The sequence below is a fragment of the Piliocolobus tephrosceles genome, chromosome 5, assembly GCF_002776525.5.
Source record: "Piliocolobus tephrosceles isolate RC106 chromosome 5, ASM277652v3, whole genome shotgun sequence".
NCBI lineage: Eukaryota > Metazoa > Chordata > Mammalia > Primates > Cercopithecidae > Piliocolobus > Piliocolobus tephrosceles.
In genome coordinates, this window is record NC_045438.1 from 142,554,484 (window position 1) to 142,576,659 (window position 22,176).

Genomic DNA, 22,176 nt, shown 5'->3' on the forward strand with positions numbered 1-22,176 from the left:
TAGGATTTCAACATGAGTTTTGAGAGGATACATACATTTGGATCATAGCACATACCATAGGACAGACACTGTGCCAAGAATTGTGGATTTAGTGATTCTCAAAATGAACAAGATCCCTTCAGAGAGCTCGCAAAATCCAACTATAAAATTATGCTTTTTAAACAAATTATGCAGTTTGAAGAATCTACTCTCAATCTTACTTGTGGCATTGAACACTTTCGGCCACTCTTTCCTGATTAAATTAAATATTTACTCTTGTTTGGAGGATCCAGTCTCAGTTACTTTTTCTACTGGAACTGGTACCGGCTCATGCTCTGCCTTGATGCAAATTAAGAAAATATCATACCTTTTGGGTAAATTAAGCCAAGAAAGTTCTCATTTCTTTTCTTTCTTTTCTTTTCTTCTTTGTTCTTTTTTTTTTTTTTTTTTTTTTTGACAGGGTCTTGCTCTGTTGCCTAGGCTGGAGTGCAGTGGCGCAATCTCAGCTCACTGCAGCCTTGACCTCCAGGGCTCAAGCAATCCTCCTGCCTCAGCCTCCTGAGTAGCTAGAACTATAGGCGCATACCACAACATCAAGCTAATTTTTGCTTTTTTTTTGTGGAGACAGGCTCTCCCTATGTTGCTCAGGCTGGTCTCGAACTCCTGGGCTTATGCGATTCTCCTGCTTCAACCTCCCAAAGTACTGGGATTACAGGCATGAGCCACTGCACCTGACCATTATGACTATTTTCATTGGCTTATCAGGCAAATGATAACTATAATAAACCAATCACCAGAATTTTTAATTAAAGAAAGGAAGAAATTGTTTCAACTCTTCCTGCTAACCCTCTGTCCCTCAGAAGGGTACGCTGAATGTTGTCCTCCAAAGACATCCATGTCCTAATCCCTGGAACCTGTAAATATATTACCTTATATGACAAAGGGGACTTTACATGTTTAATAAGTTAAGAATTTTGAGATGGGCAGATTTTCCTGAATTTTGCAGATGGGACCTAGTGTAATCACAAGAATCCCAAGGGTCCTTATAAGAGAGAGGCAGAAGAGTCAGAATAAGAGAAAAATACTTGAAGATGTTACACTGCTGGCTTTAAGGTGGAGGAAGGGCCCAGAGCCAAAAAATGCAGTGGTCACTACAAGCTGAAGAGAAAAAGAAATGGATTTTCCCCTAAAGCCTCTGGAGAGGGCACAACCTTGCCAATACCTTGAGTTTGGCTCACCGAAACCCATTTTGGACTTCTGACCTTTAGAACTGTAAATAAATAAATAATTGTGTGTTGTTTCAAGCCACCACAGTTGCGGTAATTTACTACAACAGCAATAAAATAGAATTAAATACAGATATCTGAGGAGTTGAGTAGGATAAGCCTACTCCAGCAGATTATGTGGGGAGTATGCTGAGACTCACTAGGATGGGGGAACTCAATTAAGGAAGTTTGAAGCTGATAAAGCCAGAGAGGGAAGGCTCTCACCTCATTTTATAAGGGTTGTGTCGCACTAGGAAAATCCAATAGCAACCAGAGTCTCAAAATTAATAATTACAAATAGGACACAATTCCAAGAGTCAGAAGCCAAGGAGGAACTGGATTAGGAAAGACATGCATGATATGAAACAGGAAGGAGGGCTACAATGCAGCTTCCTGGGAAGTTGTCAGGGTAGTCACGGTTCACATTCATTAGGCTGTGGGCACCAAATGCGTATGGAAAATCTAATTGACTTAACTGAACTCCTAAAGAGGAATGAACACCTCATTTATTGAAGAGCTACTACCAAGTAGCATATGTATTTCATTTGTTCAATAACCCCATGAGTAGAGTATCACAATCCTTGCTTTACTAAAGCGGAAGCCAATTCAAAGAGGTTCAGTGACTTGTCCAAGCTCAGGGAAAACACTAGGAAGTGAATATCAGTCTGACTCCATCTCTGATTTCAGGAGCCCTGCCCTTTCTTCCACACCATGCCCCCTTGCTTTCAGAAAAAAAGGCTTGTTGACTGAATGGTTGTATGCACAGTTCAAAGCAGAAACACGCGATGACATCTTTTGAGATACTCTAACAGTGAGAACTTGAAAATGAAGTTAAAAATTAAGCGGCAAAGCCAAACCGAGGCTTTCTGAGAAAGTGGGGCCAAACCTGGTGCTGTCTGACTGCCAGGTGGCTCATTATTTATCCCTGTAAAACCCTGCAAAACTATTTGAAAGGGAAGAAGGGACAGAAAACTCCCTCCTTTTCCAAGTTAGCCTTATAGTCTAGGGCTTAAAATACTGGTTTAATGGTGAAGGTAAGTGCTTTTCTTCTTTATGGGTAGAAGGATAATTACTAGTTTACCAAAGGTCCATTAAGGGGAGGGAACAGTTTTAGGAGAAGTCAGAGAAAAGACATTAACAGCAACATAAGGATCTCCATCTGGTAATATTGCCTAATTCCAAAATGAAGAGACTTTCTGAAAAAGATAACTGATTCAATCAAGACCCTAGGGCAAGGCTTGAGAAGCCACTGGTACCAATGGACACTGTGGACAATGGCCATTTCTCCAAGGACGCTGTGAGTATTAACTGTGATGCTGTAATTAGTTGAACTGGATTTGGCTGTGGATGAAATACTGATCATAACTGACAAGATTTGTGTTTGGGACTGTGGCTAATGAGTCTTTTCAGATTTCTATATGAATTTGAAATAGTCCCTCAGGAAAAGAAGAACATGGCCAGGTGCATTGGCTCACGCCTGTAATCCCAGCACTTTGGGAGGCTGAGGCGGGCAGATCACTTGGGGTCAGGAGCTTGCCTGGCCAACACGGTGAAACCATGTCTCCACTGAAAATACAAAAATAAGCTGGGCGTAATGGCGCGTGCACCTATGCGCGTGCGTAGTGCACGTGCCAGCTATTCAGGAGGCTGAGGCAGGAGAATTGCTTGAACCCGGGAGGTAGAGGTTGCAGTAGTTGAGATCATGCCACTGCACTTCAGCCTAGGTGACAGAGTAAGACTCTGTCTCAAAAAGATAATAATAATAAAAGGAAAGAGAACATGACCAAAGATGAATAAGACTGAAGGCAAGAAAATTGTATGCTTGGAGAGATCACCTAGCTTGTTGCTTTCATTGTACAGCTAAGAAAAGGCACCCAGGGACATTGTGGTCAGCACCAATTTCTCAGAAATATAAGCAGTTGATGAGAGGGCCCTCAGTTTTTCTAACACTGAAGGAATTGCTTCTTCCTATGTTTTCTGGTGAACTCCTCTCCACTCATCTTGTGGATTCCAGGCTAGAAGAATCCACTTTTGAAAAGTAGCATTTAAAACCAATTTAACAACCAATCAAAGGCACTTTTATAGAAATATATTTCATTTGCTGTAGGCCTGTACTTAGATCTGAGAGGGCCAGACCACCAATATTGTGACTGTTTATTATTATTGCTGTTGCTAGTATCTAGAATATTATACAACGTTTAACACTTTGCAATTTACGAGGCATGTCTCATAGCTTTGTTTTCATTCCAACTGCCCAGTGAAGTAACATTATCCCAATTCTTCCCATAAAACACTGCAAGTCCTGAGAGTTTATGAAATTTTACCTGGTTTACTCAATTTGGGAATGGCAGAGCAGAATTCAGTCCTTGAATACCCTCCCAACTGTAGGTTCATGCTCTTTGATCTAGGTGTAACATTTACTCTGAGTAAACTAGGACTCTGGGCTGTCAGAGATGATGCAAGACAGGCTGGATATCAGGAGAATCTAAGAGCCATCTAACAACCATTATAATCATGAGTTCTAGACTTAAAAAAAGGGGAAAACCTGTTTTTTCACTTATGCCTATACCATAATATGTACATTATTGATTTTTTTCTCAAATTCAACCTATACTGTGTCAAGTAATTTTTTTAATATAATATTTTCCTTTAATTAATTTCAATTCAGTTTTCTGTGTCTACTTTCAACTTTGGCACTATAATTCACAATTTTTCTTTTTTTTTTTTTTTTTTTTAGAGGTATAGCTCCTTAAAGGGAAGGGTTCTGACACTGTTACATGTTCTCAATTGTTTGCAAATAGGCTAATAATTATTCCACTGTCTCTAACTACATATCAACCATGCCAGTGTTCAGGCTCCATAATTTTATTAGCTTCTGTGCTTATTTTGGAAAAATATTTCCCATTACTATGAAAGACCTCAGTTTAGAATGGTTTGGCATGTTAGCCTGATTTCTGCATTTGTCTCATGCAAAGGAAAATAGGAAATAAAGAACTGAAATTACCTATTGATACAAAATCAAAGTAGCATTTGAAACCATAAAACTTAAGTAGGGCTTTTCATCCTTTCTCATTAGACAGCAGCAGAGAATGGGAAGAAAAACTGAAGTGATGGGTTTGTGATACAATTCCAGTAACATAAAGAGCAACGAGAAGTAGTTTTGTTGTGTTTATGTTTAATATTCAAAGCTTAACTTAAAAGGATTTTTCATCATCAAATTTCCTTCTAGAATAAATGATTAGAACTTGATTTAAAATGTACAAATTCTCCTGTATAATACCTCAAAATGGAGCTATCCCATTGAGTTTTAAGCTTGTGCTTAAAATATTATGAAAATAAAGGGGAAGTTGTATTAACAAGCAGCAGTCTGGGCATTAGGGGATCTGGTGCTGGCTCTGTGCAACATGTGGTTTCAGGCAACTTTTCAAATTTTCTGTGCACAAATTTTCTTATCAGTAAAATGAACAGTTTGGCCAGAAGATCACTGAGTCTCTTTCAGCTTTCAGTGTTTATAAGATTGGAGAAGTTGGTGGGAAAGCTTTAAGTGGAGTGTAAGTAATTGCAGCTGCACGTACAGTTAAAGAGTTGCCTTCAACCAAGCCACGGGATCTTGCATAAAAAGTGAAATCAAATAGAAAATGGTCCAAACTCTGGGTTTGACCACAGGTGACTTCAGCTAGAATCTGAGTGTAGAGCAATGAGCTGAACTCCTGATATCCAGATGTTAGCAAGACTTGGAGGCTTTCTAAAGCAAAGCAACAACCAGTATCTATCCTGGTGCTGACCTGATCTTACTAGCAACTGGGCCTCCATTTGGGTCCATTGTACAAAACAGTAACAACAACAACAAAAACCCAAACACCCAAAATTCAAAATTTAGATGGAGAGACATTATTGTCAGAATTCTAGAGATACTTGGAAAGCAGAAAACTATACTTGCCATGCTGATAAAGTCCAATTATTGTTCTTTTAAGCACATTTAGCTACTTCTGAATATAAAATGAGTATCTACTAATTATTTACAAAATCACTTGGTAAATATAGAGAATCACAAAGAATGAAGTGACCATCCTGTTTTGTAACCCAGAAATAGTCATCACCGGCACTTTTGCGAATCAGTTTCTATTCCTGTATGTGGACGTGCATAGCACACCCTGCTTTGTACACTAGAGTACTAGCATTTTTCTAATGTAATTCAATATTGTTGAAAACATTTTAAAATAGCTTCCATCACAATAATCTATCAAATTGACTTGCCAGACTCTCATTATTAGGTTAATTTATCTCTAACATTATGTGGTCATGAGTAATACTGTAAAGGATATTTTTGGACAAAAATATCTATGCCTTTCCTTATAATCCTTCAGCCTAAGGTCACAGATTATGAGTATCTTTAAAGGTATGGACAAGTCTTTTAAGGTCTGTGTGCAAAAGCAGTGCAAAGCCTTGAATGATAAAATATAGGTTTGATACATGTGTTTTTTGTTTGTTTTGAGACGGAGTTCTGCTCTGTCCCTCAGGCTGTAGTGCAGTAGCACCATCTTGGCTCACTGCAACCTTTGCCTCTTGGGTTCAAGAAATTATGCTGTGCCCTGGCTCAAGCCTATAATCCCAGCACTTTGGGAGGCCGAGACCAGCGGATCATGAGGTCAGGAGATCGAGACCATCCTGGCTAACACTGTGAAACCCCGTCTCTACTAAAAAATACAAAAAACTAGCCAGGCAAGGTGGCGGGCCCCTGTAGTCCCAGCTACTCGGGAGGCTGAGGCAGGAGAATGGCGTGAACCCGGGAGGCGGAGCTGAGATCCGGCCACTACACTCCAGCCCGGGCGACAGAGTGAGAATCCGTCTCAAAAAAAAAAAAAAAAAAAAAGAAAGAAATTATGCTGCCTCAGCCTCCTTAGTAGCTGGAACTACAGGCATGTGCCACCACACCCAGCTAATTTTAGTATTTTTAGTAGAGACGGGGTTTCATCATGTTGGCCAGGCTGGTTTCGAACACCTCACCTCAAGTGATCCACCCACCTCAGTCTCCCAAAGTGCTGGGATTACAGGTGTGAGCCACTGCACTCAGCCGATACATGTGTTTTTAAAGTCATGGAAGCTTTAGATGTTTTCAGGGATTTTAAAAAAATTAAAAAGTAAAGTCATAGAAGCTTCAATTTAGGAATGAATGGAAAATTGATGATATTCTTAGGATATGGATTTTTCCTAAAATAAACAAAATGTATGTATCCCCAAAGATAGTTTGATTAGTGTACAAATATTAAATTAAACAAGTCCATATTTAGAGCCATGAATTCTCTTTGCCTGTCACAATAGCTAGATTTATTCACAATTATAGTAAGAAGTCCCTGTTCATTATAATTTTCTAGGTGACATGAAGACTGTCAGTCCAATCAAGTGTCCACATTGTGTGTAGCAAATATGAAAATAAACATTTTAAACCTTTAATTGTAATACATATTAGTGTTATGTAATGCCATCCTTCATGTTTGAAGGCGCATGGAACATTGTTCTGGTGGTACAGAGGGGAGAGAAACACCATCAGAATGAAAGGAAAGACCGTTCTGGAACCTTACTCCTTCGCTCTTGAGCTTAGTTTAATTGTCCTGTCTTATGGTCTGCTACCAGCAATACTACTCCTCACCTTTGCATGCTTCTGTGTGGTTTAATAAAGTACATGCAATTTTTCATTTAATTCTTCCAGCTGCACTCAGAAAGGAGCCTTATCTTCATTGAACAGATGAGGAAATGAATGATTAGAGAATTTAAATGACTAACTCTAGGTCACACAGCTGGAACTTACAGCCAGATTTCCTTTTAACAATCCTGTAACCAAAAGCATACCAGTGGTGCCCTATAAAATGTAAGTTATGGAGCTGTGTTGGGTCAAAACTTTTACTGATGCTAAGAGGAGGCAACATTAACAAGGGGAAATTATTTGTGTATTATGTTTTGGATTATGTTCTCTCCATAGATAAAAGACTGTTGTAGTAAAAGAGATTCAGGGCACAGGGAAACTCCACCACAAAGCGTGGTACCATTTCCCACAGAAGCTAAATGGACGGGAAGCCTGCCACCAGGAAAGGTAAAGCCACTGCTCTTGTTTGCAGGCTATGTTAATAAGCTGAAGCTTATTCCAACACATTTACACACCCCTGAATCACACTGCCCCTTGGTAAAGATACTCCCAGTGTAACATTGGAGCCAGCTCCAGCCCCAATCCTATTGCTTTTTCCTTAGACCCACGAAGTCATCTGTCAGAAATTAAGCCAAATAAGCAATACATCCTGGGATCTAGGGAGTGGAATAAGTTTTGGGAAAGTCTTTTTTTTTTTTTTTCTTTTTCTTTTGTGATGGAGTCTTGCTCTGCCTCCCAGGCAGATCTCAGCTCACTGCAACCTCTGCCTCTCGGGTTCAAGTGATTCTCATGCCTCAGCCTCCTGAGTAGCTTGGACCACAGGCATGCACCACCATGCCCAGCTGAGTTTTTGTTTTTTAGTACACCATGCCCAGCTGAGTTTTTGTTTTTTTAGGAGTTTCACCATGTTAGCCAGGATTGTCTCGATCTCCTGACCTCGTGATCCACCCGCCTTGGCCTCCCAAAGTGCTGGGATTACAGGCATGAGCCACCACGCCTGGCCCAGGAAACTCATTTTAAACCAACCTACGTATGAATTCCTACTATAATATTCTCGCCAAACGGCTGGCTCTTTCTCCTGAGCTTGGAAACCTCCAGTAAAATGGAAATAATTATTTCCCAGACCACCACTCTTATCTGTGAGCTTTTTTGGCCATTAAAAATTATTTCTTCCATTATATTCTTATCTGTGTCTTCACAGGTTTTCTCTTCCTTTCGCTTTAGTGTTTTCCTTCAAATAAGCAGGAAAAATCCAATCTATCATGCACATGGGAACCCTTTCAATATTGCTCTGTGGTTGTTCCACTTTATGGGGATGCTTTTAAAGAAAAAATTTGTCCTTTCAATACATTGAATATCTTCCAGCACCACATCACCTACAAGCTTTGTAAAAATAGTTCTACACATGAATTCTTTTTTTTTTTTTTTTTTTTGAGACTGAGTCTTGTTCTGTCACCCAGGCTGGAGTGCAGTGACATGATCTTGGCTCATTGCGACCTCTGTCTCCTGGGTTCAAGTGATTATCCTTACTCAGCCTCCCGAGTAGCTGGGATTACAGGCATGCACCACCATGCCTGGGTAATTTTTGTATTTTTAGTAGAGATGGGGTTTCACCATGTTGGCCAGGCTGGTCTTGAACTCCTGACCTCAAGTGATCCTCCTGCCTTAGCCTCCCAAAATGCTGGGACTACAGCACCCCACGCAATTTTTATTTTTTTAAGTTGAGCATATGTGAAGGCAGGGCCTAGTGACACATAGCAAAAACATTTCCAAGTAGACATTACACTAGGGAATTAGTCGAAGTGTTCTTTTAAAGTACTATCTCTCAAATGTATTAAAAGAGAATCCTTGGATGTGCAATACCTTAATTCAAAGGCAGCTCATTATGTATAAACTCTCAAGCTTTGTGATAAACAAATGTGCATAACGGATGGGACTGTTGACTTACAGCCCAGAGAATTTTACTGATGCTGAGATGGTTGTGTGACTGGCTCTGCAACTGTCATCCCGATTCACTTCGTTTTGGAGCAATATGACATAAATGCCTTACATTTGGGTTTTCTCTATTTATCATCTGCTTCCTAACCCCTTGAAAGATAGCCATATTTGCTTTACTTGGTTATAAGATACCATATTCAATGTCTTGAAGCCAACCAAATCATTTGACAAAGTGGGTTTGTAGTGCTGGCTATTTTGGTGAAAAAAAGACAATGAGATTTCATGTCATCTAAAGTTCTATCAGATCTATCTGTGGGAGAAAGGAAAAGAAGGGGGTTTCGGTCAGGATGTTCATTGCATACATGTGTGTTGTTCTCTAGGTCCAGATTTCTGTTCATTACGCTATGGGCTGGCTCTTATCATGCACTTCTCAAACTTCACCATGATAACTCAGCGTGTGAGTCTGAGCATTGCAATCATCGCCATGGTGAACACCACTCAGCAGCATGGTCTATCTAATGCCTCCACTGAGGGGCCTGTTGCAGACGCCCTCAATAACTCCAGCATATCCATCAAGGAATTTGATACAAAGGTAAGTATGACAGAAAATAGGGCTCTTTGTTGAGAGGAAAAAACTTTGAAAGGAAGGCATAGATCTTGATTCTGTGGAGTATAGAAGTATACATTTCCAATGACAAACTAAAACTGACGGGAACTATTTTTCTTTGAGACATTGATTACTTCTATAATAAAAATAAGATTTCATTGAGGTTATTATGATTATAAGGTGGGGGAACTGTAGGATTAAATGTGAAAAATTTAAAAATGGAACAGTTTATGTGATGTCTTCAATGAAAAACTAGGTATTACCTGCGCACATTCTTATAGGTAACTCAATTCTATCCAGTTCTCTGCCTGTTTTACTGTTTCTGAGCAATTTTATAACCCTGTAAATTCTATATAACAAATAGAAATGCAAACAATTCTTGTCCATAGCTTTGCAAATAAATTTTGCCAAGAGAAAAATCAGTTAAAACTTTTCTCCACTCACCTCCCAGTGGAAATCAGCCAATTTTGCTGTTTGTTTGTTTATTTTTTGAGATAGAGTCTTTCTTTGTCATTCAGGCTGGAGTGCAGTGGCGTGATTTCAGCTCACTGCAGCCTCCGCCTCCCGGGTTCAAGCGATTTTCCTGTCTCAGCCTCCTGAGTAACTGGGACTAAGGGGGCGTGCCACGACTGCTGGCTAATTTTTGTATTTTTAGTAGAGACAGGGTTTCACTAGGCTGGTCTTGAACTCCTGACCTCAGGTGATCCACCCGCCTTGGCCTCCCAAAGTATTGGGGCTGCAGGTGTGAGCCACTGCACCGGGCTCTGCTGTATATTTAAAGTATATTTCAGCATTGCTTCCTGCTTGTGTTTTGCGTGATTCTTTGAGTTTTCCCTGGAACCAGTTATAACATCTTATTTATTCCCTCCATTAATCAATGAGTTAAATAAAATCTTTGTTGTATGCTTATTTTACATTTATATGGAAACCATGAATTTACCCAATTAAAAAAATTATCCTTTAAATTATCTTGTACTGTACATTTCCAATGTCATCCCTATAATTCATGATTAATGAATTTATTACATTGGACCCAGCTTATTTACAATGAGTACATAAATTTATTGTCTCCAGTCTTTCCTCCATTATCCCATCTACATATCCACACTGAGTAGATTCACTATTCAGGAATCTTGGATACCTTCAAGTTGTCAAACATACAGTGTTCACTGGACATGCTGTGTTCCTCCAGAATTTGGACCTACTTCTCAGCACACTCACATCTGCTATCAATGACCCATGGAAAGTTTTTGCTCTGAGCAAGCCAGAGTTCCTGTTAGTTTCTTCCAAATGCTACAAGTTCACTTTTGCTAGTTCTTCCAATGAGATAAATTTTTGCTTTTTGACTTTCTATAAATCATAGTCATTTTTCAAGGGATAGTTCAAATATTGCTTCCTTTCTGGGACCTTCCCGAATTATTCTTTTTCCTCTCAAAGTTGCTGTTTTATTTATATTCATCCTCAAATCCTGATTCTCACATGACTCATATACCTTGTATTATTTATTGTTTTTTTGAGTGGGTAAAATATTTCATATTTTATATCCTTTGGCTCTCTACTTTATAGCATGATGCCAGATATTTAGGGGTCTTATTGCATTTATTTTTTATTTTATTTTAAAATCTATTTTATTTATTTATTTATTTATTTTATTTATTTTAAAATCTATTTATTTTTAGGTAAATATTCAGGTAATGTAATTTATATAATTATTTAGGCATTTTAGGTAGTTATTTTAAAATAATTCAAATTATTCATTGAGTTATATCAGAAGAATGTGATCTTATTCATTTGTAATTATGTTTTAGAAACTCAGTTCAGCCAGGGCGGACCATAATTCCCAAACTTGACTTTTCTTTTTAGTTAGGTACTGATTTTGGATAAGAGTTCAGTAAAGCTTTGTATGTGTGTTTTAAAAATTCTTTGATATAAGAGTCAACATGTTACTCAACTTTTACTAGAAGCAAAATAGAGGAAGCACTTTCACAGATGAAATATCTCTCATTGTTTTCTTCCATTTACTTTTTCCTATTATTCATCTATATAATCATTTTCTTTACCTCTTTTCTTCATTTTTTCTGTTTTTCTTTCCTTCTAAGAAAGCAAATTAGGGGTATAATTGGTTGTTTGGGAAGGTAGGAAGAATATACAGAAAAACAAAAATAGATATTTTATAGTAGGGTCTCACCAACCTCAAGCAACTCTGACTGTAAAGTAGATTTTCATAATAGGACTTCTTGACAAAGAGTTTTCCTATTTTCCCCCAGGCCTCTGTGTATCAGTGGAGCCCAGAAACTCAGGGTATCATCTTTAGCTCCATCAACTATGGGATAATACTGACTCTGATCCCAAGTGGATATTTAGCAGGGATATTTGGAGCAAAAAAAATGCTTGGTGCTGGTTTGCTGATCTCTTCCCTTCTCACCCTCTTTACACCATTGGCTGCTGACTTTGGAGTGATTTTGGTCATTGTGGTTCGCACAGTCCAGGGCATGGCCCAGGTATCCAGATACTTTCTCATTCTGGGTGGGATCCAGATTCCTGAATTCTACAAAATATCAAAGGTCTTAATGATTTTCATTTCAGGGAATGGCATGGACAGGTCAGTTTACTATTTGGGCAAAGTGGGCTCCTCCACTTGAACGAAGCAAGCTCACCACCATTGCAGGATCAGGTAAGTGTGCACACATGGGTCATAGTTTTGTCATCTGTTCCATCCTACTGTGTCTTATTGTCTATGTATCAAATGGTTTAGGGAAGAGGGAGAAAAAGTACTACTGAAAAATTAAACAATATAAGACAGTTGCATCACAAATAAGAAAGATGCATCTGCACAGTAAACACATTGAGGCTTAGAAGTAGAAGAAACTACTGTGAGCTAGGTTTCAGCTCAGAAAAGCCTTAGTAGTCAGAAAAGCCTTGTAGGAAAAAATTTAAACCTTTAAGAATTGCATAAATGGAAAAAAGATCAAGTAAACTATATATACACCATCTTAGCAATGATTTTGCAGTGAGAATTAAGGCTACCACAGCTCCAAGTGGTAAGGAGAGAAATGAGGCTAGAAGAGTTTAGAGTTTCTGTATTATTCTAAGCTCTTGACTATTCTATTGTGAGCTAATTAATTCTCACAACAACCCTCTCAGGTAAGTACCATTTTAAATTCTTATTTTACAGAGAAGGGAGTTAAAGAAGGTGGAGATTAAGAAAATTGCCCAAATACAAATAGCCAGCAGGTGGTAGGTCTGAGATTTAAGCCCGTGCAAATTTTAGCCCCAGAGCAGACACCCTCAATCACTATACTAGACTATCTTTCCATGGTATGTGATCCTACTAAGGCCTCTACAACTTTATCATTGCTGTTCTTCCCAGCCCATCATGCTGAGAGTATATACTCGAAGAGCAGAACTAAGATTCCATCAAGCTTCTCACTCCTAGGTCCACTACACAGCTGCATCCTGCAGACTTTTACCTCAAGTAACCCTCCTGCTTTCTTGCTTCCTTCCATCATAGTTGTCCCCACCTCCTCTATTTGCAAATATTATCTGCTGATCTCTCTCTCTTCTAGACTGGTTTCTTTCAACCTTCTTTCCACCAAAACCAAGTTATCTTGCTAAAGTAAAGATGAGGCATTTTTCCTTACCTGCTTGATAATTTTCAATGTGTTCCTTCATGTTTACAGACTAAAGACTGACCTCTTTATTGCATGGATACAAAAGTTCTCAGCCATCTGGCCCCAACCTTATTCCACTCAACTCCCCGGTGCAAGCATGGCTCTAGTGGCACCGGACATTGGCTGCTCCCCACATAGATCTGCACTGCACTTCCCTCTGGCTCTGTTCCCATTAGTTTATATGCCTGGAAAGTTCTCTGACCCTGCTCCTTGTGCCAAAATTCTATCTATCCTATTGTGTAGCTTATGTAAAAACTTCCTAAATCTTATAATTATTGTCAATTATTATTATTATTTCCACACACATTGTAGTTTTATTATCATATTTATATTTTACATCTTTTTTTTTTTCAAATTACAGGTTGGAACCCATTAGTGAGTCATAAAATCCATTGAGTGGATTAAAATCATTATTTTAAAAAATGAATAGAATAGAATAGAATAGAAATTGTTGGAGTGCATTGGACATGGTAAAGTTAAATATTGATTCATGAAACCATTGTTTGAGGCATATGTGTGTGGTTGTGTGTACAAGTGTTTATGTATATTGGTGTGTGTGTTATGTTACCCTGTAAAATGCATTTCTTACGATGGGTCTCTGTGAATTATGTTTCTTGTTTTTTTTTTTTTTTTAATGTAGACTCCAAAGTCTACATGGCATTTCACTAGTGATAATCAATTTTATTCACATTTTTCTCTCCAATTGGACCAGAAGCTCTTTGAGGGTAGGGGCTGTATCTTACTGAATTTTGTAAGTCTTTCATTTCCTGCCCCCAGCCTCATATTAGATCATACAAGAATGCAACTGTAATCACAAGAAAATACTAATGGGCTATGATAGCAGAGAGTTGCTGTGACAAACTAAGGGATTTAGATTCGGTCACATTGGTGTTGAAGAGTCATTGAAGAATCAGAGGGTTACTATTATTTATTAATTTTAATGATATCATATTACTTTATTGGGGAAAATCTGTGAACAGAAATAATTACTCTCATTGCCCAATAATTCTAAGTCTGCCACCTCACTGTTGGGACAATGTTTAGAGAGGCCATGAAGTCTCAGCCTTTGCTATTTTCATAAGTGTTTTTCTCCCTCTTCCCTTTAGGGTCAGCATTTGGATCCTTCATCATCCTCTGTGTGGGGGGACTAATCTCACAGGCCTTGGGCTGGCCTTTTATCTTCTATATCTTTGGTGAGTCATTTTCTCTTAAATCCAAATGCCTCCATTTCCTGAGCATCCGTTTTGGCACCTACCTCACCCACATTCTTCCTATATGAAAGAAAATGTCCTTTATCAAATGGAAGATGATAACAAATGTCAACGGTTGGTATCATTTTTAATCTAGTCACACAACTTGATTAACACCTTCCTGGTGGTTCTGGGAAGCCATATGCACAGGATAGAGGAGTTGACTATTCACATGGCACTGACTTGTGATGCAGTCTTGTGCTTCCATATTAAGCATCTTCTGCAGAATCTCTACCACCACATCTAAAGTGCCTGTTACATGCAGTTAAGATGTCAAAGTTAGTGAAGTACATCTTCAATGTGTCTTCATATTTCATTATAATTATTATTTTTGCCCAAGATGCCGTTCACCTATTCTCTACCAAGTTCGTCTTGCAAAGTTCGATTCAAATGTGCCCTTTCCCATGGGCCCTTCCTGGGCTTACTCTATCAGATTCTGGCATTCTCTCATTTATGATATTTCCTCTCTAGGTTATGTTGGTGTGTAATTATTTATTTCTCCTTCTCTTTCCACTAAACTGTGAAATGCTTGAGGCAAGGAATCCATTCCATAATGTTTTCATCACTTGGGTGTCATCATAGTGCCTGATTTTTAGCTTTAAAATAAAAGAATCAATGAATCCAGTAAATAAAGGGAATTTAAAGAAAACTAGTCCTCAGAATCTTTTAACATAGAACGTTCTTCAAATAACAAATTCCAATAATAAGACAATTTTCTACACTTGATTTTGTTGTTATAGCCAAATGGTATCATTAAATATAGTCCTGGCCTGAATGGCTTTCTTATTAATGGTGTTAATTATTTTGGTTTGTGCATGTTAACCAGGTATTGTACAGAAATATTTCTTTTGGGAATCCATAATGGATGTATGGCTTGAATACAAATAACACTGTCTTTTGTAAGTGCATTGGAAATTTTTTCCTGCCACCTGATTTCATGGAAGGTTGTTTCGAGTATGTATGACTGCAATCCTTACTATTCAGATCTTCCACAAGACAATTTATGTGTGCATTAAGAAGTTGCTGCTCAAAATACATAACACTATAATCATTGGAGGCTTTAAAGTAGTTAATCAGCTATGCAATGCCATGCTCATGTTATCTCCAGAGGGCTCTGACATTGACAAAAGGTGGCTTTCTATTTGAGACATAGTATCTTAAAAGCTTTAACAGGTTTTAGAAGGATTGAAAGAAAGAATGGGAACATTTAGGTCCTTATGGTAGAATAAGCATTAATTGATTTGTGTGTAGAAGGGAGAGGCATGCCACTTCAGAGGAAACTCCCTTCCCCTAGTAAACAAATCTACCTAAAAACTAATTTTATGCCTTCTTCCCAGGTAGCACTGGCTGTGTCTGCTGTCTCCTATGGTTCACCGTGATTTATGATGACCCCATGCATCACCCGTGCATAAGTGTTAGGGAAAAGGAGCACATCGTGTCCTCACTGGCTCAACAGGTACAGTGCACATCTTGTACTTGTGGCCCATGCAGAGGTCTCTAGGGCAGGGTGTGGATCTCCTCTGAGAGGCACCATCTTGGCTGCTGTAATACTCATGCTGATTAGATATTTCTTTTTAGCCCAGTTCTCCTAGACGTGCTGTCCCCATAAAGGCGATGGTCACATGCCTACCACTTTGGGCCATTTTCCTGGGTTTTTTCAGCCATTTCTGGTTGTGCACCATCATCCTAACATACCTACCAACGTACATCAGTACTCTGCTCCATGTTAACATCAGAGATGTGAGTTTACTTCCTATACTTCTATGAAAACGATAATGGTAATAAGGAGAAACAATTCTGTGTTACCTATTACATTCTGGCTTTACATATAACCATTAATTTAACCTTCACAATGACCTTGAGAGAGGCATTGTTATAATTTCCTTTTCACAGATGTGGAAACAGGACACTTAGAGGTGAGATAACTTGCCTCAAGTTGCACAATACTAAGTGGTAGAGCTGCTGCAGCATCCGTATTCTTAACCACTATGCTATACTACCACACCAGCTGATTCCAAAGTTTCTCTTAGGAATTAATATTGTTGGGCTGGGTGCAGTGGCTCATGCCTGTAATCCCAGCACCTTGGGAGGTTAAAGCAGACGGATCATGAGGTCAGGAGTTCAAGACCAGCCTGACCAATATGGTGAAACCCCGTCTCTACTAAAAATACAAAAATTAGCCAGGCATGGTGGCAGGCACCTGTAATTACAGCTATTCAGGAGGCTGAGACAGGAGAATCGCTTGAACCCGGTAGGTGGAGGTTGCAGTGAGCCAAGATCGTGCCACTGCACTTCAATCTGGGCAACAAAGTGAGACTCCATCTCAAAAATAAAAAACAACCAAGAAATCAATATTGCTTTTCTCTGGAGCCCAGAGTGATGCAGCTTCTGGCCCTCTTATCTGAAACAGTGTTCATCTAGTGTAAAAAATGACGCTAATTTTCCCCCAAACAACCCACAATATCATGGGAGAAAGTTAATGGCTGGTCTGTGTAACTGATAAATTTTGGTGCTAACATATCTCTGTAACTACTCTGTATAAACTCCCTTCCTTCAGAGTGGAGTTCTGTCCTCTCTGCCTTTTATTGCTGCTGCAAGCTGTACAATTCTAGGAGGTCAGCTGGCAGATTTCCTTTTGTCCAGGAATCTTCTCAGATTGATCACTGTGCGAAAGCTCTTCTCATCTTTTGGTAAGGATAAGCGTGTGGGCTCATTTAACCAATTCCTTTTCTGCACATGGTCTCAGAGGGTTCCCTGACAGCATGTCCTCATTGCCCAGGGCTCCTCCTTCCATCAATATGTGCTGTGGCCCTGCCCTTTGTGGCATCCAGTTACGTGATAACCATTATTTTGCTGATACTTATTCCTGGGACCAGTAACCTATGTGACTCAGGGTTTATCATCAACACCTTAGATATCGCGCCCAGGTAAGAGCTCTACCTGTTTTTTCCCGTCCTCCAGACCCCTCCAGAGGTGTTAGACCTTAGTGGTCACCATGAAACTCTTTAATGTTACTGACATGCACTAATGGCAGAAAGACAAATAACTAAAAATGTTTGTCTATGGCCATTTTTAGAACAAATGTGGCATTTTTAGAACAACAATTTCCAGCCTTGGCCAGTAATCATTTTGATAAAAAGCTTCCCAAGGCTCCCTAACAGAGATTGAACTGTGTATGCTGGGAAAAGGCCCACACATGTGATTTGGAAAAGTTTCCATGGTGTTGTTCATATTAGCTACCACATATATATACAGTCATAATAAGCCAGCTCCTGTGCCAAGACTTGCCATGTATCAACACATCTAATCCTCACAGTTACATTAGGTAGGTCCTATTGTTATCCCCATTTTATAAGGGAGAAGGCTGAGGCACAAGGTTAAATGGTGTGACTATGGTCACATAAAGGCAGAGCCAGGATTTGGATCTGGGGATTTTGGCTTTGGAGTCTGTGTCCTGCCTGTTGCACAAACTGGCTTCTACACTGAGCTGCCAGGGTAAAGAAACTCGGTTCCCAGAGAGACTGCATTGCTCCCTGGTTATTGACTCAGTAGGTTGGTAATTTCAGGTTTGGCAAATAGACATTGCCCTGAATGTCTTTAGGTGAATGAAAAACTGCATTAAGCAAAATGACTTTGCCATAAGAGCTGAACTGTGTTGAAGTTGAGTTGCTGCAGAAGCTGTAGGTGGCTTTCTATATAAAATCATTTATAAAATCATCTTCCCATAGATATGCAAGTTTCCTCATGGGAATCTCAAGAGGATTTGGGCTCATCGCAGGAATCATCTCTTCCACTGCCACTGGATTCCTCATCAGTCAGGTTGGGCCAGTTTATTGAACATCTTCAAGTGGCAGGTATTGTTTTAGGTGTTGTAGATACACATGGTGCTCACAAGGTCTGGATGGCAACACAATTACTCTATTTACATGAGCCTCTAAATCAGACTCTGATAGGTCAGATTTCCCAGGGAAAGAAAAATATAAGCTTATTTTCTCAAGATGAATAGACATGAGATTGATTAAAATGAGCTGTTCTGGTGCAGAAGACAGCATGTATGACTTCCTAGAGGTACATGAGCATGAAACAATTCTTAGTTATGAATAGAATGAATTACACATGTCAAGGAATAGCAAGAGTTGAAAACGGGGGGCATAAGAAGATCATGAAGAATATGTTCAGACTAATTCCAATTTTTAAAAAATCACAAAAAGGAAGCAAAGTATCCCAAGGCCTGTTTAAAGACAATTTAATGGCTGAAAAGAGATTGGCTGTGAGACATTGCAAGGAGGCTTTCTCAGTGTTTGGAAATGCAGGCTCATGAGGAAGACAAAAAGACAGACTGGGGCAGGGATGGAAGGACTGACGAGAACCAACTTACAAAGAGAAGTTTTATTTTTACTGTATTTCTATGTGATCAAGTTGCCAGGTTAATATTTGACTAAACTGCTAGGAATCCACTGTGACTATAATGCTGGAAATTACTTAGTAGGGCTTTCTGAGGAGAGTCACACAGAAGACCAAATAGAACTCGTGTTGAATTGAGATGGGTTGTAGTGATAGATGTCAACAGCCAAAACCAAACCAAACCAAACCAAACCAAATCAAAACAAAACAAAAAAACAGAGAAGACACAAACACGATGCCATGGTGTCATTTTAGGCATAATTTTAAATCAGTAATATTATACATTGAAATCCAAATTTTCAGAAAAACATTAATGTATTTTATTTTTATTTAAAGAAATAACCATCTCAACTCAGAACCCGATGTGCATTTTGGCCATTTTGTTTCCAATAGTTTCATAAACTTTCTTAAGTAGCTACTGCACATTGTTCATTATATTCCTTGTGATCAACATTGCAATACACAACTTGGAGGGCTTCTAGAACTGGTGTAGAAGGAGTTTGTGAGATTGATCATTTTTTCTGTGTTTTTTACCTCTAGGATTTTGAGTCTGGTTGGAGGAATGTCTTTTTCCTGTCTGCTGCAGTCAACATGTTTGGCCTGGTCTTTTACGTCACATTTGGGCAAGCAGAACTTCAAGACTGGGCCAAAGAGAGGACCCTCACCCACCTCTGAGGACATAAAGTTACAAACTTAAATGCAGTACTGCGCATGAACTTTTTAAACATTTTTTACTTATCTTCATATTCTTGACCATAGACTCAGCAGTTCTTAACTCTGGCTGTGTGTTAGTCTTCCCTGGGGAGCCTTTATAAGATACTGATGCCTGGGACTCACTCCAGAGATTCTGAATGAATTGGTCTGGGGTGGAACCCAGATACCACTAATTTTTAGATACTCCTTAGAGGTTTCTAGCATGTACCTGGGGTTGACAACAGCTGGACAAACTTGAAAATTCATATGGCCTTTGAATTTTCCTCATTGGAAAGTACTAAATAAATAAAAATTCATGTGAAAATGATCACTGATAAATATCTTCATGGTGGGGCAGATTATTGGATACAGAGAAGATCTGCTCGGAATTGTAACCATATGTTACAGAACTCAGCACCCATCAGAACTGTAAAGCTATAATCCCCAGAATTAAAGTTTTTATTATTTTTTATACATTGTAAAACATGGATGTTTATTTATGTGGTTAAATTCTATTAAAATTTACATGCTAAAATAAAATAGATCATTTTTAAATTATTTAGATTCAGATATTTCCATCAGATTAAGCAGATATTTATCCTAGCCCAAATGCAAGAGATTAATGATGAGAAAACGATCAAGAAAAGATTAAACAAATGAGGTTAACTTAGAAATCAAGGACAGAGAAGATAGAATTGGAAAGCTTGTATTGTAAGAAGAATGGATGTAAAGGAAGGCAATGTAGATACTTCCAGAAGGGATAGCAATATAGTTTAGACCATATGATGAAAATTGGAGGGAGATGACAGAGACACTTTCAAGTGAAATGACAATTTATATGGGGGAGAAAAATATTGAAGATATAACAAGATGAGAAAAGGCATAGAAATGTATCTCATACAAGGCATAGAAATGTATCACATACAACAGAAGTTCTTTTTGAGGGTAGAAAAAGATAATTTAACCTTCTTCATATTTTTCTTACTTTCCCAAGATACTCAGATAGGCAGCATCAACTCTAACAGGAGATAATTTGGCTCCTAACACTTAAAACATATCCTTTAGGTTGTCTCCTCACACAGAGCTGATTCTGGTTTTGCCACATGTCTAGAGAGGAGGTTCTCACCATATTTTAAATCCTATTTAAAAACTGCTAGGACAAGAACCTTGGGCTAATTCAGCAGATGAAGAGAATCTCCTAATGCAAATCAACGTGTATTTTTGAGCAGGTTTTTCAGAAAAACAGTGTCAGGCCCTGAGAATGATACTAAGATGAGAACATTGATTTTGCCTTCATGGTATTGACAATATAAAGAGAAAGGGGGGTTTTCAGAAAGCTAAAAGAAGAAGTACAAGAAAAAAGACAGAGTATAATACGTAGTCAAATTATGTACAGAAAAAAGAGAAAAAAAGACCAAAGAAGGGTAGGGGCAGACAACCCAACTAAAAAATGGGCCAACGACTAGAACAGGGACTTCGTAAAAGAGAAAATGCAAGTGGCTCCTTAACATATAAAAAGATGTTCAACTTCATTAGTCATTACTGAAATGAAAATCAAAACTACAATCAAATGCCACTATAAAATCAACATAATGGATAAAATAAAAGACGATGGAAGACAAAATGTTGCCAAGCGTGTGGAGCAACTGGAACTTTCATACGCTACGAATGTGAATTTTGGAAAGCTGCTCAGCAATATCTCCTAAAGTTAAATGTACAATTCCAGTGACTCAGACGTTTTACTTAGAAATGCACATATACATCCGTAAAACACGCACAACAATGTTCATAGGAGCACTATTTGTAATAGCCCAAACAGGAAGTTGTCTGTTAAGAGAAGAATGAGTAAATAAACCATGGTCTATTTATATAGCAATGAGAATTAACAGACCCCAATACATAATAGACGAATGGGTCTCATAAACACGATATTGATTGAAGGAAGACAAAAGGTACATTCTTTTAAAGGTTTATAAAATAGTTTTTAAAAACAGCTACAACCAATCTGTCCTGTTAAAAATCAGTGAGTGATTTCCCTTGGGCAAGGACGGCGGTCGTGGCTGGATGGATGGTACTTAAGAAGTGCTCCTGGGGTACTAGAAATATTTTGTTTCTTGACTTGGAGGTGTGTTTACTTGGTGAATATTGTACATTTATGATTTGTGCACTTTTATATATGTAGAAAATAAAACAGAAAGCAAATTCAAAGTATCATCCTTTTGAGAGCTTCTGCTCTGTTTGACTTCGTTTTGACCTATGGAGCAGTTGGGAAGGGGTCTTGGTCCTCTGCTTTTTTTTTTTTTTTTTTTTTTTGAGACGGAGTCTTGCTCTGTTGCCCATGCTGGAGTGCAGTGGCTCAATCTTGGCTCACTGCAAGCTTCGCCTCCCAGGTTCACGCCATTCTCCTGCCTCAGTATCCCAAGTAGCTGCAACTACAGGCACACGCCGCCACTCCCGGCTAATTTTTTGTATTTTTTAGTAGAGACTGGGTTTCACCGTGTTAGCCAGGATGGTCTCGATCTCCTGACCTACTGATCAGCCTGCCTCGGCCTCCCAAAGTGCTGGGATTACAGGCGTGAGCCACCACGTCCGGCCCCTGGTCCTCTGCTTTCATGTTCTTCTTGGTCGTCTTCCTCCTCCTCTTTTCTTGGAACTTCCAGTATCAGAGCAGGAAGGAAGGCAATGGGATAATTGATGCCGTCAGCTTTTGGATCAAACTGCAAGT

At 38.9% G+C, this 22,176-nt stretch overlaps 1 protein-coding gene across 2 annotated transcripts; it reads left to right on the forward strand.

Moving 5' to 3' along the window:
* Positions 1-2,091: 2,091 nt before the first annotated feature.
* Positions 2,092-19,991, forward strand: SLC17A2 (solute carrier family 17 member 2). 2 transcript variants are annotated; one of them, XM_023209651.3, is made up of 12 exons: positions 2,092-2,541; positions 7,225-7,335; positions 9,207-9,418; positions 11,701-11,934; positions 12,020-12,107; positions 14,211-14,297; positions 15,692-15,810; positions 15,933-16,094; positions 16,912-17,044; positions 17,134-17,281; positions 18,083-18,173; positions 19,299-19,776. In XM_023209651.3, exons 2-12 carry the CDS (start codon positions 7,308-7,310, stop codon positions 19,431-19,433), a joined length of 1,437 nt encoding a protein of 478 aa, XP_023065419.2. In that variant the 5' UTR covers positions 2,092-2,541; positions 7,225-7,307; the 3' UTR covers positions 19,434-19,776. The 2 variants fall into 2 exon arrangements, with proteins under 2 accessions (XP_023065419.2, XP_023065420.2); XM_023209652.2 differs by lacking the exon at positions 17,134-17,281 and having other exon boundaries at positions 19,299-19,991.
* Positions 19,992-22,176: the final 2,185 nt, after the last annotated feature.

What these genes read in the sequence shown, in the direction of transcription:
- SLC17A2 (XM_023209651.3), top strand. Translation starts at nt 7,308, where the DNA reads ATGGACGGGAAGCCTGCCACCAGGAAAG. An exon ending in CAGTCCAGGGCATGGCCCAG is followed by an intron (nt 11,935 to 12,019) that starts GTATCCAGATAC and finishes TTTTCATTTCAG; the next exon opens with GGAATGGCATGGACAGGTCA. An exon ending in CTGGATTCCTCATCAGTCAG is followed by an intron (nt 18,174 to 19,298) that starts GTTGGGCCAGTT and finishes TTTTACCTCTAG; the next exon opens with GATTTTGAGTCTGGTTGGAG.